The following is an 18,971-nucleotide window of genomic DNA, read 5'->3' as shown; positions in this document are numbered from 1 at the left end:
TGGTCACAAGTCATCTTTTGGGCAGTAATCTGGGGAGAGATCATAGAACCATATAGACTGGAGAGGAGCTCCATAGGTCATCTAGTCCAAACACCTGCTCCAGGTGGGTCTAATTAGATGACCTTGCTCAGGAACCTGTCTTTGAAAAAGTTATCAGCAGTGGCAAAGGGATGCACTTAATTCTCTCATTTTCTAGTTGGTACCACATTGCTCACAAAGGAGGAACCATTTTCAGAATATAGTGACGAATATATGAAAAAAATATATATTATGTTTGGTACTAGTCTAGTCTGCCCTCAAAATTTAATTAACTATATTAATTTTACAATTATTTATCTTACAATGTTATAAATTCTCATGGGTTTGCTTTTGCAGTTCCCGGAATGTGGTTTCTATGGAATGTATGACAAAATTCTGCTCTTCCGCCATGACCCTACTTCTGAAAACATTCTCCAGTTGGTGAAATCAGCTGCAGATATCCAAGAAGGAGACCTGGTTGAAGTTGTCTTGTCAGGTAACTAAAAACCAATGAAAATTACTGTCATGCTTTTGCAACTGAAAATATCCACAATATTTTTGTCCCATATGGGATTCAAGAAAAAGGAAATTTTGTTTGTATGGACTTTCACCTACACCGAGTCAAAATCTTTCTCAGAGATTTATATATATATAGGCATGTTATGCCTATTAATTTTTTTTTTCTTATTGCACTGTATACTTTTTAACAACCTTGAGCGCAAATTTAACAATAAGCACAAATTCTGTGACTGGAATGTAGAGGAAGTCTGCATCTATGAAATACGAAAGCCAGAGGCAACTAGTTGATATCAGTCTGTGTAAAGACAGAGTATGAAAGTTACAATCTGAAAGTTACTAACAGGTGAAGGGATGTAAAAAGAGATGTAGTAGGAGTGAATTATGAGGTAAAAGGCCAAATTTTGGAGGCAGTGAAATGACAAATGGTTTTAAGGAGCATGTTTGGTCAGCAGAGTGGCCATAAAGAGTAGATTACTCTAATTGAAGTAGGAAATAAGCAGAAATTCTGTGGCTGGAATTTAAAGGAATTCTGGGGATGCTGTTAGGTGTCAATAGGACTTGTCAAAATCTTAGATGTAAGAAGAGATGAGGTATGTGACTAGAATGGTGCAAATTTCACAAGGGTATGCAGTAGAGTGCTGAAACTGTAAAGTTGTGAAGATGGTATTTGGTAGATAAAGCTTAGAAGACAGTTGAAGGGCTTTACTTTTGCAGTTGGAGCATGCAGCTAGAGCATCTAGAGGGACACTTAAAACTAGGAAGATACATATGTCATATAAAAGTAGAAATCTTATCTGTAGAAGAGTGTAGGATTAGTGAAGAGAAAGCCAAAGTCCTAATGGATGCTGAAAAGAGTTGGAAGTGAGTTAGGTCACATAATCTAAGCCAACTGAGCTTTTAAATATAGTTTTCTTTATAGGACCCTGTTCCATACTCTTTGATTAGAATAGGAAAGCATATGATAAGGAATAATGCAAGTCATTCTTGTAAGTCATCATTCATCTTCTACTTTTTTCTATCAGGAAGCAATCTTTTTCCTTTTGAAAAGTTAATTTCTATTTCACAATTCACAGTGAATATAATCATTCCAGATCAGTAAAACAGATTTAGTTTAGAAAACTAAAACAAAAAAAAAAAAAAAAAAAGCAACAAATTTAGTGCTTTATTTGATGTACTGTTCATATGCTTTTGAAATGGAGACCACATATATTCCAGTTTGGCAAAATTAGGCAAGTAGCTGTTTTAATCTTCAAGAGCAGCACTTCATGCTGTACTTGCATGTCCTAAAGGAGAACTATACTGTTTAAGAGCATTAGGGCTTTAGTTGAAGCACGTCTCCGCAAAAGCAGTCAAGCATAAATAACTACAGTATTTAGAGGAAGGCTATTAAACCAGCACTGCAGGAAAGTGTGAGTGGTACAGACATTTGCCCAGGATCTGTTGTGTTTTTTTTCTTTTTCCCTCCGGCTTAGAGTACAACCTGCTGGCTGGAGACCTGAAATTTTTAATAACACACAGTACTATTCTAGCAACCAAATCTTAGCTAAAAGCAGATGCCCCAAGCACGCTCTTCTGTTACACAGTTGTTGACAGTACCAATCATCTGCATTGTGTCTTCTGGTTTGATTTTTAATGAACTCATGAAAAAAAATCATCTTTGTTTATTACCTTGATATTGATTTACATAATTTCTGCAATGGACTGTTTCTCTTTTGCAATTTACTGACTTTATAAACTGTGTCGAAAGTTGTGCAACTGTAGCAGTTTGTCATGATGCGTTAAAAAATAGAAAAAAGAAAAAGAAAATACAGAATTTAGAGAATCCAAATCTTTTAGAAGGTCATTGTAATGGAGGAAATTCATAGATTGAGAGAATTGTTGTATCTCATAAATTTACGGTGCAGGACACCTGTGTAAGATTATGATGTATTGAGCACTAAGTATATTATAATTTTCTTACATATTGTTTCATAGTTTCACAGGAAATAAGGTGTGATCATACCTGTATGGTCATAGCATTTCCGAGTCTTCAGTTTTTGATTTCATTAACTTGTTTTCACTGAAGGAAAAAAAAAAAAGTATTTCTAATCCCTGAGATAGTTCTTGTTTCAGTTTTATCATCCTATTAGCAATAGTTAGTAATAGAATTAGTTTCTTTCTCTTTTATTGTTTTGTTATGTTTGGATTTTGTGTCCTTTTGTTCATGTCGTTCTGTCCCCCCCTGCCCAGTATATCTAAAGCTAATATGGAAATACAAGGGAGAAATATTACTATCTCTTTAACCTACCAACAGTCCAGTGCTAAAAGCTGTGTTACATGTTATTTGGGGAGTGCCTAATTTGTGTAACTTTAACTACAGCCATAAGTCATGTCCTTACTAAAATGAAGTGGCTTTTTGAACTTATGAATCAGGGTTGAGGAATCCTGAGGCTCTTCTGGCAAGTTATACTGGTTTCTTAATTCCATATGGCCCAAAGACTATGGTTTTCTTTCCATGTTTTTATTCAACAATTGAAGCAATAATTTGTCTCCTCTCTGCTGGAAGATTTGAAAGACTTCCTTGGGCTTTTTTTTTTTTTCCTTAGCAATGAAGAATTGTTATCTATTTTGCATATAGATATGTGTTTTTAGTGTACTTTGTCAACTTTGCTAGTATATTATGTTTAAAAGCACTTCTTTTTAAACTAGCTTCAAACGCTAAAGATTTTAAACAGTACAGAGTACTTTAAAAAATCATGCCCTAAGCAATGATACTGCTATCAATTAATCAGGTTAATACAGTGTTCATCCAATGTTTGATGGTGCATACCAAAAATGTACTCTGACCTTGTGCAAAAGATGGCAAATTATTTATTTTTAGATAATGATTTATATTATTATTCAGATTCAGTCTGCATCTCTTTTGGACAAGGGAGGCCAGAGCTGGACACAGTACAGAACTGGACACTGCACAATACTCAGGAGTGGCCATGCAATGACACTTGTCAGCACTTCAGGGTGCAACATGTTACACCCCCATGGATTTATATATGTCCAGTTTGCTTAAATGTTCTTTAATCCGATTCTTCTCTGCTGAAATCTTCCTTGCTCCAGATTTTCCATCTAGTTTCAGGGACCTGGGATTCCTGAAGGCTGTCAATAAGGACTGAGGCAAAAGAAGGTGTTGAGTGCCTTGGCCTTTTCCCTAGCCTTTATCACCAGGTTGCCTGTCCCATTCAGCAATGGGATGACATTTTCCGTTTTCCTGTTGCTGCTTAGTTAAGAAGGTGAACCTTGCTATTCATATTTTAATCAAGTCATATTTTCTCTTTGTGAAAATCATCATAGTACAATATGGTGAAATAGGACTGAAAAGAGATTACAAGCAAGCACCCTACATGCTTTAAGTATGTCTGTGTTGTAACACGTACAAGTATCAGTTTATTCATTGATTTTCACCTGCTTGTTTCTCTCCTGTTGCTTGTGTTAACATGTGAGTCAGTGCTCTGCTTTTGAACTCTTCTGCTTTGCTGGGCATGCCCATGTGAGTAAGCAAGCTGATTTATATAGGGTAGTAATTGTGCCTTTCATTCCTGTTACCTTTTAAGAAACAAAACTGAGAAAATACCTTTTAACAATTCTTTAACATTTTAATTTTGTTTTTGTAAGGATGATTTCAGTTAATCTTTATCAAGCCATTGTCTCACCACAGATCATCAAAATCACAGATCATCCCTATGTCCTCTGGCTACTAGTGACGTAATGTTCCAGTCTTTTTGTTACAAGTAAAGATGCTTCTTGACAAGAAGGGCTGTGGGTTTTTTGAAGTTATTTGCAGCACTTTTTAGATTGTTTAACTTTATGCCAGTGATCCCTCAGGAATTTAAGAACATCACAATATTTAAATTATTTAATTTTCTTGCCACAGAACTATTTTAATATTTTAGTATCAGATTAAATAAGTATTTAATAGCAGATCTCTCAGTCTAAGATAAAGTGTTTTCATTTAAAATATATGCACCTTAAACACCAATAATGGATGTAAGAAATTATTGCAATAGTACATGCAATCAGAAAATTTTGTTTTATTTTCTGACTGTTAGATTCTCAAGAAAAGCTTAATGCATTTTTATTTTTTTTTTACTCTATTCTGTAAATCTAAATAGATGCTTATTTTGAGATACGCTGTCTTTTCTGGCATGGAAGATTGTAAGATTCTTATATAATAAAAAAAAATCCTAAAGAAAATTGTAGTAGTTTTATGATTTAGTTATTCTAATCTTTTAACGTACACATTAAAAGATTATCCAGATTGGATCTTTGAAGGCAAACAGTTCTACTGGTTATTACTTTACTAAGGTACCGGGAACAAAAATGTGAGATGTCATAACCCTTATACACTAACAAACTCTATTTACAAATCATCTTCCCTCTTTTTCTGCAAAAATTTTAAGTGTTTTCCTCTGCTACTATTTTGATTCTCCAAAAATTATAAGTGTTTTCTTCTGCTACTATTTTGATAATCCAAAAATTATGTGGGGCTTTTGTTTTTTTTTGTTGTTAATTTGTTTGTTTGTTTGTTTGTTTAATAAGCCACTGAAATCAGCTTTAAAAAAAGCAACAAACAATACCAGTTGTTACCCACCTAGCTATGTAAAGAGATCTTATTACGAAACCTTGACAACAACATGAGTTTTGCCAGTGGAGCAGGAGTGAAGACTGTTCTCAGTCACCATCTGGTGATATCTCAAGGAGTTTAGCAGCTGAAACCCAAGAAAAGGGGTGGGCCAGTTGTGTGCACGTTTTCAGTTACGTTGTCATAACAGATTCCTCAGTGTGATTTTCTGACGCTGGAATCCCAGCTCCCATCAACTTGCATCTGCTTTCAATCTTCCTCCTGTTCTACTGCTAAAGTGTCCTGTGAAGAGTAATTGCTAAGACATGTTTTCTGTATTGGCATGCTGTAATAGCATCTCCTAAACACTACAGCAAGAGTAAGTAAAAGATTAGCCATGGAGTACCTGTTCCAGTATTGCAGAATTGGGAATGATTTCCTTTCCCCAGTTGCACATGAACTTTAACATCGTAGAATTTTCACTGGACAGCACTGTGTCTTCAGAAGACTTTCTCAGTAGATACATAGGACAGCAAATGAAACTTGTAATCTGTCATGGCCTGATTGATGATTACACAAGTACGAATGAAAACCCTCCATAAACACTTAAGAGCATCAGTGTCCTCCTACAGATGAGTCTTAACTAAATACAGCAATTAATTTCCGCAATGTTAAAATTCCTGTGTCATGGGGTGGACAAAAGTATTCCCAGTTCTGTAATATTGGAGAGGAGAAAGAACTATATAGATGGCCTGTAATGTTCAGGAAGGTATTGAAATATGTTCAGATGTAGTTTCAAATTATTATAGATTTAGGCAGTTCATCACAAATCAGCTGAAGATGGCTTATCTCTCCTTTTTAATTAAAAATACAAATAATAATTAGTGCCCTCCCCCCAAAAAAAACTCCCCTGAAAAAGCACACCACCCTCTCCTCCAAAACAACCAAAAACAAAATTAAAAGAACAACAAGAATAATAAAAAAAAGTCTTTGCCCAGACAAGCTGTGGCTGCCCCATCCCTGTCAGTGTTCAAGGCCAGGCTGGACAGAGCTTTGAGCAACCTAGTCTAGTGGAAGGTTCCCCCACCCATGGCATTGTACAGGGTTCTGCCAAAATCATTCTATGATTCTGTGACATGCAGAATGAATAAAAGTGTTTTTCATGAATCTTAATAATTTAGATATGCCATCAAAATTTATCAAAAGCTCTGAAGAGAGGAGAGTGGCTTTGAGCACTGCAGGGGATGATATTGAGCACTTGAGCAGTGGGAAGGACAAAAGAAATGCAGTATATGTTCAGATGTTTATGTTGGACTGGTTGAAGTGTTTTATTTCTAGCCTACGTTACAAATATCTAAACAAGCATATATGTTCTAAAGTTCTGTAAATTCAGTGTATACTATGGCAATTATTTTCGAATAGCATGTTTGAAATAGGCAGTAGAATGTAGTGTTACTGCTACAGCTTTGCTGCTGAAAACTCTGTGTTGTGGGTAAGCATCCCCTGAGGCACTGATATCTGATGCCAAAAGCTATATGCTGATCCACTGCATTCATTTTTTACCGCACATGCCAATACTGGTCAGGGTAGATAAAGCTGAACTGTCAGTCCTAGTGCTATGGTGTTATATAATCAGTTCATATCCCAGTACGATGCATTTTCTAATTTTCATTGTAGTTTATTTAATTACAATGTCTTTTGTAAAGGCTGGACAAGGTGATTAATTTTTTTTTTTCCTTATTGTACTTATTTATCTTTTTGGCAGTTCAAGGAATAATAAATGTGATCATCTTCTGGTTGAAGACCTTATATTGCAGGTTCTTGAAAGGTATGAAAGTTTAGCTGGAAAAATTTATAGTTGAGAGGAGGTGCTCATTGTAGCTGAAGCACTGTAGTCCATTTTAGGGAAGAAAATTGTACCTGTGGATGTATATATAATTGAAACAGTTTGTGGTAGAGCTAGAGGTTTCTGGCAAAACACAACGAATTAAATCAGCTCAGAATGCAGCACTTGCTGTGCTTTTATATTCATAACGAACATTATTACTTGTATTTTGCATTGGTGCATTATGCTAGTAGGATTTTAATGGAGTGTAAGAATCATCTAACTCACTGAACATATGCGTGTCTCTCTGCTGACTGGTCCAGAGGAGATAAGCACAGGCTATTGCAGTCAGCCAGGTGAATCATCCTTCATTGCTAGTATAGATTCTGGCATTTTGAAAGTGAAAGGTTGAGCATTATTATGACAATGGAAGCAAAAGGGTATGTTGATTTACAGATTCAGTCAGCTGCACATTAAAAGAGGAAAAGGGAACTTTCATTATGAACATCAGTAGCCATGATAAATACAGTTTTATTTTTACCTCTTACATTTTTTTCTTCCTCTTACGTATTTTTAAAATATTTCTTTTAACACTTTATTTCAGTTGACTGCATGGGATTCTCATAGTGTTTGTATAGGACACATGGGGACACTTCAGAAATGTATTAAAGCCAGGAATTTGTATGTTGAACCTAGGTTTATTAGGCTGCACTCCTGGGCGTTCATTGAACAGTGTTGCTAATACTATTCTGCCAGTAACCTATTGCTTAACATGTTGCTATTCTTTTAGCTATGCATTTTCTATTTAATTTCTTCTTCAAAAGGTTAGAAAAGTTCATCTGGTCTCCCGATGCACAAAAGAGGAACATCCTTTACTAGTGCTGTGGAAATCTCCACTGATGTGTTCATTGAATTCGACATTTACTTAGTTAAATTGCATTTCAGAGTGAAAAAGCATCCAGATCTTTGGAGGAAGGGTTTCATCAAGTTTTATTTGTAGGAATAGGGGTTTTTACTAGAATACTCTCCAAAATTAGTAGACAGCCCAAACCAGGAAACAGGGTCTAAAAGTTGCAGTCAGAGTTATAATCAAAGGTAGCTGTAAATAAGTAACTAGATATTAATGAACACCGAAAGGAAAAGAAACCAAAAGTTTCTCTCAAAAACAGTCTTACTGTTTGCTCAAGAAGAGGAAGTAAATTTATGTAAGGTGATACTTAAGTTGAAAAGTGTTCTTCAGTCTTGATGTGATAATTAGTATTTGCTATAAGCTTCAACTGGACCTATGAAAAGGTAACTTTCATGTTCCACTCATGACATACAGGATGCAAATGTGTAATGTAAAGGATGCGTAACATAATGTAAAGTTCACAATAGACTTGAAATGAATGGAGTATGCTTCCTCTGACAAACTCAGTTCTGGAAGCTTAGCTCCTAGTTCTTGAAGATTTTTGGTATTGGTTTGACTAGCCTTTAAAAATTATTAATTTCAACTGCCGTTGTTAACACCAATAAAGAGATATTAATGATTGAGAAGTTCCCTTTCTTTTTGGAGAAGTTAAATAGTTAAGACATTTATATGAGTTACTACATGAGATCTGGATTGTAGATGAGTTAACCTCTTTCTAAAATGAAGAATGCAACAAAGTTGTTATTTCAAGCTGTCTGTAGATGCAACCACCACCACTTCATTTGTGACCTTTTTGGGTGAATTGTATTTTCCCTTAAATGGAAGCAGACTTTATAGAAGAAGCTGACAAATGGGAGTTGCTGTGGATCTGTAGTTCTATACTCTTGACTCTTTTTCAGTTTTGTATTTCAAGGACTTCCAGGAAGCAATTATTTAGATGCCTTCAGACTTGGGTTCTAGGGAGCATATTTTATGTCCTATGCTATACCTTGTTCATGAAAGTTTATTAAAAACTGCTGTGTAAATTTGCGAAGTCTTTTCATGTTACACAGAGCAAAAACCAATTTTATATTTACAGTTTTAATATGAGTTTGCTTATAAAAATTCTATCTATTTTTACTGAGGCAAAATTACACTGAGATGTAAGAGATATTTGCCCACTGCTGGAAAGCAGACAATGAAATGTTAGCATGTTGTGTGAGTTAGTGGAATGTACTTCATCTGCTTGCTGTGAGCAATTGTGCTTAACTTGGCAGGATTCCTGAAGCAAGAAGGTCAAATAGCAGCTATTTTACATTCTCTTGCTGAGCTGATGAGGGCAGGAATTGATCCACTGCTTTTGTTAAGAAGCTGTTTCTGTTATAATATCTCATAGACAGTGCACCACCTGATTGTTAGATGCAGACATTTTATTTGGATTCAGCACAGTTTATACTGTCTTGTATATGGTGAAATGTATTGAACTGAATAAAAGCTGTAGATAACTGTACAATTATAGTAAATGACATATATCAACATATAGCTGGATTGTAATGTTAGTTCAATTGCCAGCTCCTTGGGATAAACATTATGATGTTACGTATCTCTGAACAGCATTTTGTCGTACTTACATAGCTGGTCACAGGTTGTGATTTTGCTTTGCTGTGGTTGAAAAGCATCCTTCTCTTGGTGTCTTAATGGCTATGTTAACGCTTTTTTTCTGGTGTCTTTTCTCTATCCTGTCTAAGATTATATATATATATTTTTTACAATTATTCTTTCTCTATGTCCTTTTAATGGCCTGTAGCTGTGATATTATTTCTTTTTTCTGTAGAGACAAGGCTCATTACTGATTTTCAGTTAAAGTGAATTGATCTTGCATCCCTCACTCTTCATCAGCCTACATTGTTCTTGGATCATGTATTTCAGATAGATGACTTTGTATTTAAAGTTCTTAGGACTAAAAGATTCTTCTTTGTTTATGTTTTGCCTTGTCTTTTCTTCAGCTCCTAAGATTGTTACCTTCTAGATACAGACTTCAAGATTCATATGTTTTCTGTGTTAGAAGAATCTTCTTGAACTTCCTCCTACTGTCTTGCCTTACTATACTTTTCTTTCTGCTGAGGAGGAAATACGTAAATATAGGATGAAAAAATATATATCCTGTCAACATCACTTCCTTATATTCTCTGTCTGCATCACTGACAGTACACACTGAGTAAAATTATATGCGACAGGCAAATGCTAGTATGGAAGCAGTTAATGTGTCAACTTCACTTCCAGTGCTCTTAAAGAAATACAGGTCATGCTGGTTATTCTTCCTTGGGTCTTTCTATATATTTTTAGTATTTAACCATTATCTCAGCAGCAGAAAATTTGAAATAATTGCAAAATTTTATGAAGGTGGATTGCAAGAAAGCAAGCAGTGAATGACATTACATTAAGTAAGCTTTCGAACCCTAATAATTTCTCACTTATGTCAAGATTTTAATTGTAATTTTTAAAGCTTGATTAGTTGCTAATCATAAACAATGTCATGTTGTATTTATAAAAAAATTAAATGTAATTTTGCAAAAGGTATTTTTGGTAGGGAAGATGAACTTTCCTTGAGAGAAGTTACACAAATCCTGTTGGGACAGGACCTTTTTGTGAGAGGCCACTGTTCCACTGCAAGCTAATAGATGAGGCATTCTACTTGGTCCAGTTTTCAGACATAATACATTATCAATTTATTTTTGTGGTGTTTAATGAAAATAACTTTTTTGTTCAGTTGAGATAGCATATGTGGGTTTCCAGAAGTCATACAAACATTTATTTTCCAAAGGCTTATAGAGAAACTATGCTTCATGAAAGAAGGGGTTAGATGCTCAAACGGATGAATAACTATGCATGACAGGAAAGAAAGGGTGGTAATGCATACTATTTTCACAGAGGTTCTTAGGTCTGTGCTGTTAAGTACATTCATAAGTGACCTGGAAAGCATGACCAGTAAAGTGTCAGTGTCACCCCAAATGAAATTCAGTATAGGTCAGTGTGAAGCATTAGGAGAATTTATTGATTTTTATCTACGTAACAAGGGTCTCTGAGTTATATATACTACCTAAAGTTGAAAAGTTCAAATTATAATATGAAAATTTCAGAGTTCAGTACCAGTCAAGAAAAGTGAATACTTGGAGTTCTTAGGAAAGGAACAGAGACAAAACAGAAGATGTTTATAAACCTTGTGTCATCTGTCTTGGTCACCTCCTCTTTTCAGAGAATGCTTTTGCTGCAAAGAATGGACATCTGAGGTGGTGGACTGGGGAAGTACCACAAGATGGTGATGCTGCTTTGGGAACTCTTGTTTGAAAGGCAGGATTCCAGGCTTAGTAGATTTTGGTCTGGTCCAGTAATTTTTACACTTCTGTATTCATCTCACAAGATTTCACTGAAAAGAAACATTTTTCAAGTCACAGCAGTTTAAAAGTGGTAACCTCAATGCCTGCAAATTTTCTGTGTTGTTACGATTAGGGTAGAATAAGCAAATACATGATTTTTAATTGTTATGCATCAATAACTTGTATTGCCAGATTTCCAAGAAAGGTGGAATTGAAGTTAATTGCAGTTCATTAGTTACATTCACTGCAGTTAATGAATTTAAAAAAAATGCCTATCAGCTTCTAAAGTAGATCAAATTAATTCTTGATATTCATTTTATGTTATATATGTTAAACCGTCTGAATTATTTTAAAGAAACATTAAACTTACTTTCCTTAAAGTATCTTATTCTCACTTGGGTGAGGAAATTTTTTTTCTTTCTTACTAATTTTTACTCAGTTACCTTAATGTGATACACATCACATTTACTCTTCCTTAAAAGTCAAAATTACTACTTAGTAACAGTAGCTGCATAGACTATTCAAGTATTTTACTTCATCAACCCCCACTTCAGCTGATCCTCTCTTAAAAGACTTGAGGTAGTGAATTAAACTTGGAGTCTGTGGTACACTGTCTTATATTTTAATGGATATGTCTTATTTGGGATTTCAGTGTGATGGTGTCATCCGATTAGCATTCTGAATCAATATGAAATCCTTGCAATTAAAAAGGCATTAATGGAGAAAACAAAAGGGCATGTTAATACAAAACATCTTTCCGTCAAAGGATGAATCAACTCTATTTACCGTTTTACAAATTTATTTAATCTGTGTAGGCTTTCCTTACTCTATAGCGTATGAAACTTGGACATTGCTATAAATTATTTCACAGGATATGTCTTCAATGGCACTTTAGTTATTTTTTCTTAAAGATAGAGTGACAAAGTCCCATAGATCAGCGGTCTACATGTTTTTGGTTTTTTTATTGTGCACCCCATTGCTAAAAATTTTTCAAGCATACACCTGCAATATATGTATATTCATTTATAGCTTACATGTGTTGCTGAGGTTCTAATATTTTCTTCCTGCACCCTAATGGATTGTCTTTTGCATACCCACAGGTGAATGCCTTAACTTTGGAGACCTCTGCTATAGGTTCACTTGAAGTTGTGTATTAGAAAAAAAAACTTGTTCACCTCTAAAAAAAGTTAAAGTCATCTTTTTTGAGTGTGTGAAAAAACGTAAATTAAATTTTCTTTCTCCTGTTCTCAGTTCATATTCTTTCAGTTGTTTCTGCTGCTGACACAGATTCTCATTATAAAACTGCCAAAACTTGAAGATTTCTCTTTTTGTGACCAGACTTCACCCCTTCCATCAAATAATAACCTCTCCTGCTTCACCGTCAGTGGCTACAAAATATAATAGGGAACAAGACTTGTTTAGGCTAAGCAGACGACCCTTTGATTTATCATATGTTTTTATTTGATACATTTGTTTCACAATTCCTTTGACCAATACCTGCTTGACCAAACATTTCTATCAGTGTATTTGTTAAATGGTAGAACTGAGTGTTGAACGGAGAGTAGCTGTAAATGATTCAGAGAGGATCATAATGACAAATATAAGGTAACCCACTTGGCATAGTTTGCCCATCAGATCAGTTGTGTCGTTAACTTGTCAACAGTTCATTCTACACTGCTTGGATATATGTCAGGGGGAAAAAAAAAAGTCTACTGTTGGGAAAATCACTCTGCTTTTTCAGTCTCTGAATTCATGGTCACAATAACTTATTACTCCACTAGGTTTCAAGTAGATATGGCTCACAAGCACAAAATGTCTTTCAATATCACTATTAAACTCATTGAATTTACTTTCATTGGCTGACTGCTGGCTTTGGTATTTTTAAAGAGCAAATAGCAACAGTCTCATGATATTTCTAACAAACGGTATTTGCAACCCTTTATGGAAAGATACACATTGTCTTTTAGGAAGTGCTTGAGGTTTGTAGCTAAAGCAGGTCTCAGCACAAACAAGAAAACCTCCTTCCCTTGGGGAATATAATGATTTGAAACGGAAACTAAGGAGGAAGAGACTAAAGAGCTGCCACAGCTTACAATCTGCTGGGTTGTTTGTTTTTTTATTTGGATGGTAGTGTGACTCAAGCCCAGAGGCATTGTCATTCTGACTGAAATCTGGCTCACTCTGGCTCTTAGAGGCCCCAAGAATGTTTCTGTTAACCTAGTCAAGATGTGTCTTGTTGCCAAAAATAAGTTTGGAGAACTTGCCTGCTTTTTGGACCATGAAGACTACTATCACTCTAGTTTGTTGGTGCAAAAGGTTATACTACAGTGGTTATGTTTGCTTCCTGATTTGTTTTTTTGGCTTCCTCCTCTTGAATATGGTAAGCTCTTACTCATTTCCTCTCCAAAGGAAACAATTCCAGTCTCTTAATCTCTCCTTATATGGAAGTCTCTTCCATGCCTCCAGTGGTTTTTTTCATCCATGAGTTCTTCTCTCCTACCATACTTCTTTTTGGGTCAGTCTCACAGAAACTGAACACAAAATGTCAAGTGACGAATATTAGTATAGCCATTTTCCAATGTTAATTTCAATTCCTTTTATGTATGTGCATGGGTGAAATCCTGAGTAAACTTCAGTTTTAAGTACAACTTAAAGTCAGTAGAACACTTGTTATCTTCAGTGAAGCAATGATATATTCTCTAATCATTTGGCTTATCTGTTTGACCTTCAGATCTACCTGGCCAGGCACTGAAGATGTTTCCATAATAAGTCACTCTAGAATTATTGTAATCCATTTAAAAAAATCAACCACGATTCAGAGCAGTAATTTATTTATTTCTTCCAGGCTGTGTTATCTTGGGCATTTTATGTGCAAATTGTGTATTTCCTTAGCATTTTTAGGTTCCCATCTCCTTTTTCTAGTGTTATCCTAGAAAGATTAAAGTGGAGTTGAAAAAACACAATGGTTAACAGTCATGCTTCTGTTCCTTGTCTCTGGTGGTCCCATATCAAAGATCTGAGACCTGAAGAAAACATTGGTAGTCAGGCAGACACTAAAGCATATTCCAGTAGTCATACGTTTCCAGGATTAGTTGTTTTATCACCTTTCTGGAGCTCAAGGTGAGGCTGACTGGCCTGTGGTTCCCTGGGTCCTCCTTCTTGCCCTTCTTGAAGGTAGTCTAGAAAGTGAGTTCAGTGTAAGATTGTATTTTTAATTCTATTATACTTTCAGCCATCAGCATTTATTCACCACGTAAACCATTTTCTTAACCTTTTATGAAAGAAACGAAGGAAATATGTATGTTTTACAAGTGCTACTAGTTCTTTTTGAGATATATAATTCTGAAAGGGACTATGTAATCCATCATTTGATTTTTTCATCAGTCTTGGAAAAGAACTGTAAAGAACTTAGAAAACAAAATCAGAGGAAATACAGATGTAAAAGACTTGCAGTATTTACTAAATATTAATTCAGATCACTCAGCATAGAAAAGGAGCAAGAGGCTTTTTTTTAATTTGGAGCTGCTACTTGTTGCTGGTAGTCAGAGTTCATTTGAACACTGCATCAATAGCTTCAGTAAACTTGAAAGTATTTATTTTTGTTTTCCTATACTAAAAAAATACCTCTGCAGTGTAATTTTATGATTAACAGGGTCTGAATCCATGAACTAAGGTATTGCTAGTTTTTCCACGTTGGTGAAAAATGAGTAAATTCGTAAAGAAAGAATTCTGTGCTGGGATTTCAAATGAATGTAAAACCTGCTGTATAGTTCATGTGTTTGAATCCGTGGAATCACTCTCAAATACGTAGAAGTACATTAAAATTGAATTTTAAAAATTAAGAGTATACTTATGAATCAAGCATATTGACTAATAAATGTTAATCTTTTAATAAAACTCTCCTCAAAAGTGTGAGCTAGCACTGGACAAATGATTGCAAATGGTTTATTAGCTCCTACAGTTTATTGCTTAAATTTCATGTCACAGGTGAGACAATGTAAACAACAGCCTATAGAGAATCCAGTTACTGGGGTTTATTTAAGAACTAAGGAAATCTGAGTTTTTACCTTATTTGGATGCCTCCCATGCTGGTTCATTTGATCCCTTCCCAGCCTTACGTTTGGTGGCTCCCCATTGCCCCTCCCAGTAAGGAGGTAGCTGCTGGCCAGGGCAGGTTGGACACAAAGTTGTGTGTGTTCCTGCTGTGCCACTGCTTGCAGCTACCAGGCCTAGGCATCACAGACCAAAATGTATGGATGTCCCCTGGTCTCAATCTTCCTGATCTCTGGGATCTTGCCCTACTTCCAGCATCTTACTTCTAAACAGGATCTTCACCTTTGTCTTTCCAGTCCCTCTTCTTTCTGAGATGACTGCTTTTTGGGGAACCTTTCATTTCCACCTCCTCATCGTTCTGGAACCCCCAAGCTCATGATGTTTCCAAACTAAATAGTCCATGTGCAGAAGCACAACAAAAGCGATCAGCATTGTAGCTGGTGATTCATTTTCCTGTCTTTATCACTGGAGGATTGAGAGTGAGCCTCTTTTTCGTAGTCTGGGTGTTACCAAAAATTGCAACTAGCCTGTACCAGTTGTGGTTAGCAAGAATCAGGCTTCTCTATCTCCTTCTGCGTCTCCACTTCATACAGCCAATTGCCTGAATGACAACTGTTAGCATTCATAATTAAACTGGTTTTCACCTAAAACGTTAGGATAAAGTGATGATAGGTAAGGTAAACAAATGACACTTGTTGGATTAGAATGATTTTCCTGCACGTAAAATTTAGAGTGCTGAGGTACTTGCATACATATCCAGAAAGGTCATTAGATCCAAATATTCCATATCAAAATTAACCTATTTCAGTGCACAACAAGAAATAGAGTGATTATAAATCTGTACTCATCTAGATTTTAGGAAGTTATAATTTCTGTTATGTATCAGGGCCCCAATAATGTTAGTTTAATTTTTAAATCAGATTTCAAGGTGGAGATCAGAGATGAAATCTTTGGCTTGTATGAACTGCCATAGCTCTGCTCACTTTGGAACTCTGAAAAGTCAAACTGTCCCTGATTGCCAGAACAGAACATCGAAAAGAATAAATGTTTTCCTTTCTCTTAGCCTAGTGAAATTGTATATACAGTCATTAATTGTTATGGTTTAATCAGTGTTTATAGTTTTAATAGTGTGTAATGATATTTTTTAAGTTTTTGTAGGCGACGACTTGGTTATGAGTGTTCGCAGAATGTCAATGGGATACATTACTCCTAAAGGCATTCCAAATGTGCGTTCGTTGGCCAGAGAATGTCTGCTTTTCATAACTGCAAGATACTGCTAATAATGTGGTTGATGGTTTCTTCTATGAGAGGCATGGATGCTAGATGACAGCTCCCACTACATGAAGCTCTGTTGCTCATAGTAGCAGGATCTCACCTCTGCTAATAGTTCAAATCCCTTTTGCACTCAGAACTCAAAATGATCAGTAAATCCTTTGCCTCTCTCTGAAATCAGGACCTTGCTACTCTTGAGTTGCAATGGCTTCTTGTTCTCATTTCCAGCTGTGCTGAATGACAGATCTGCTCCTGAGCCCAGAACAAGGAGTACTAGCCATTAACAGCCAAGTCATTGAAAGACTTGATGAAATAATCTTGTCAAAACTGTTGTAGTTTCAATGTCTTTGTTTTGGTGATACAAGGAATGCTTAAATAGATGATGACAACTTAGCCTGGGAGTTAACAGTGTAATGGTATCATATTAAGAACATAATATTGCAAACTTTTCTGCAGAGTAGTAAGGTTTTCAGGGTATAGTTATAGACATTTTTGAAGCCCCTTCTTTTTTTACTGCACAGAAAATTGCTTTCACAGCAGCAGCGTTTTGTCAAAGCTAATAGATAGCCTGACATTAGAGAAGCTTTTCTGTTAATTAAGAAAGATCTCCATTTAATTTTGGAAAAAAGAAAAAGTACATATCATTCTCTGCATCAGCAATGCTTTTATTTTTTCAGTGAATAACTCAGGAGTATTCTGAAAGTTAAAGCTTTGATTGTTAGTGGCTATATGAAAGCTTTTCTAGATATGTAATTTAAAACAAATTGTGAATTACAAGGTGATGGAAGAAGCTTAAAAGGAGAACCTGATTCATAGATGACTGCTTCTGGAATTGCATGCTCTGAAACTTTAAGCTGTTCTAGTTTAGTCACAGGAAGTTAACTATGTCATAGGGTGGCAGAACAAGAAATATGTGTTAATCCATATTTCTAGAGATTAAAGATTTGTGTAACTTGCTAGTTAATATAGTTATCCAGATCAAGTTCTAATGACACCCTAGTTTCAGTGAACAGTGATTTAAATAGTGATCTCATCTCATGAGACCAGAAAGCAGAATGCTGTCGACAGAGCCTGATGAGAACACATAAATCTGAAACCTGGAAAAACACTATTTTTACCTTGAAAATTAAAACCCAACACACTTCCAAGCCTTTCAACAGAATGGAACATTGCCAAAACATTTTCAAAAGGAGGAGAAAGAATGATGTTTTGTATTCTTCTCACTGCTGTATTCTGCAGTACTTGCCAAATTTAAAGCTTTTTTAGTTTTTTTTTGCAGTTCATAGTATTTGAAAAACCACCCATTAGATCCACGTAAAACTCCTCTCCAATCTTCTAAGTTAGCAAAAATCACTTATGCAAAGTAGAATTTAAATACACACATGAATACCTACTTTAGGTAGCTATTCAAGGAAATAGGTATAAACTTACATACATACTTAAATCGTTTCCTAGATTAAGACTTACAAGAGTGATGTTTAAAATAAGCATAGTGTTTTAATAGTACTTTGATTATGAATTGTATGCTTTTAGAAACAACCTCAGGAAATATCTTTATAAAAAAAATGTTTGCATCTCTATAATCACATATATGTTATCAAATTCATGGCTATCATGTCTTGTGAGTCTTATAGCAGGTTCTTCCTTGTCTTCTCCCTTGGCGAGAAATGCATGCTCACTGAGTATCCTCTTCTAGTAAGCCTTTTTGTTTATATTTGTTATGTGCATATTGAAATAAGAGGTACAATAGCAAAGAAGCATACGTTGCGATTCTGATGGAAGGTGTAAAGCATGGTGTTCTAGTTGTGATGCCTATCTTTTAGAAAGCTCCCAAATATACATAGCTCTCCCATGATCATTTTATTATGTAAAGAGATGGAGAAGTGCCATTACAGAGTGAGCATTGCCTTAACAGTGAAGTTGACCACTGTATTCTGGTAAAAAAAAAAAAAAAGAAAACCAGCATTTTTTAACAAGTATCCTTGTGTGTTTGGAAGCCCTTGAGGATGGGGAAAAAAAGAAATGCCTGGCCCAGCAATATTAAATAAATATAAAACTATTATATTTCAGATTTGGGATGTTCTAGCATGTTAGACTGTTTTATGAAGTCCTAATTTTATGAAGTAAGCTTTGTAACATGTCTTATCGTGAAAGCTAGGAAGTAAATAATTCTGGGAAAAGAAAATGAAATCCTAAATTAAACAAACTGTTAAGTGATTTGGATTGTTTCAATGAAAATAAAAAAAAAGAAGGTTTGATATCATTGGAGTCATTGAAACCGACTTTTGTGATGGTATTCCAAACATCTCTGTTAAAAGATCCCTAGAGTGGTTGAGACTAGAAACATGTTTTCCTGTGGAGACATTTTGGATAAGGTTTTGTAAGAATAGCAGTCCTTCGTGCACAAAAGGAACTGAGTCCAGG

The 18,971-nt window shown here is 35.3% G+C and overlaps 1 protein-coding gene across 1 annotated transcript in view; it reads left to right on the top strand.

The window, feature by feature from the left end:
* Positions 1–375: 375 nt before the first annotated feature.
* LOC104405741 (serine/threonine-protein kinase D1-like) overlaps positions 376–18,971 on the top strand; it is a gene marked incomplete at both ends in the record, with an annotated part of 35,174 nt that continues 16,578 nt past the window's right edge. Inside the window, one exon of the mRNA XM_010014544.1 lies at positions 376–514. Coding sequence (XP_010012846.1) covers positions 376–514 — 139 coding nt within the window. The remainder of the gene's footprint in view (positions 515–18,971) is intronic.

The sequence above is a fragment of the Nestor notabilis genome, unplaced genomic scaffold, assembly GCF_000696875.1.
Source record: "Nestor notabilis isolate BGI_N333 unplaced genomic scaffold, ASM69687v1 scaffold34475, whole genome shotgun sequence".
Classification (NCBI taxonomy): Eukaryota; Metazoa; Chordata; class Aves; order Psittaciformes; family Psittacidae; genus Nestor; species Nestor notabilis.
Note: the sequence above shows the minus strand (reverse complement) of the source record. Positions and strands in the feature narration are given on the sequence as shown.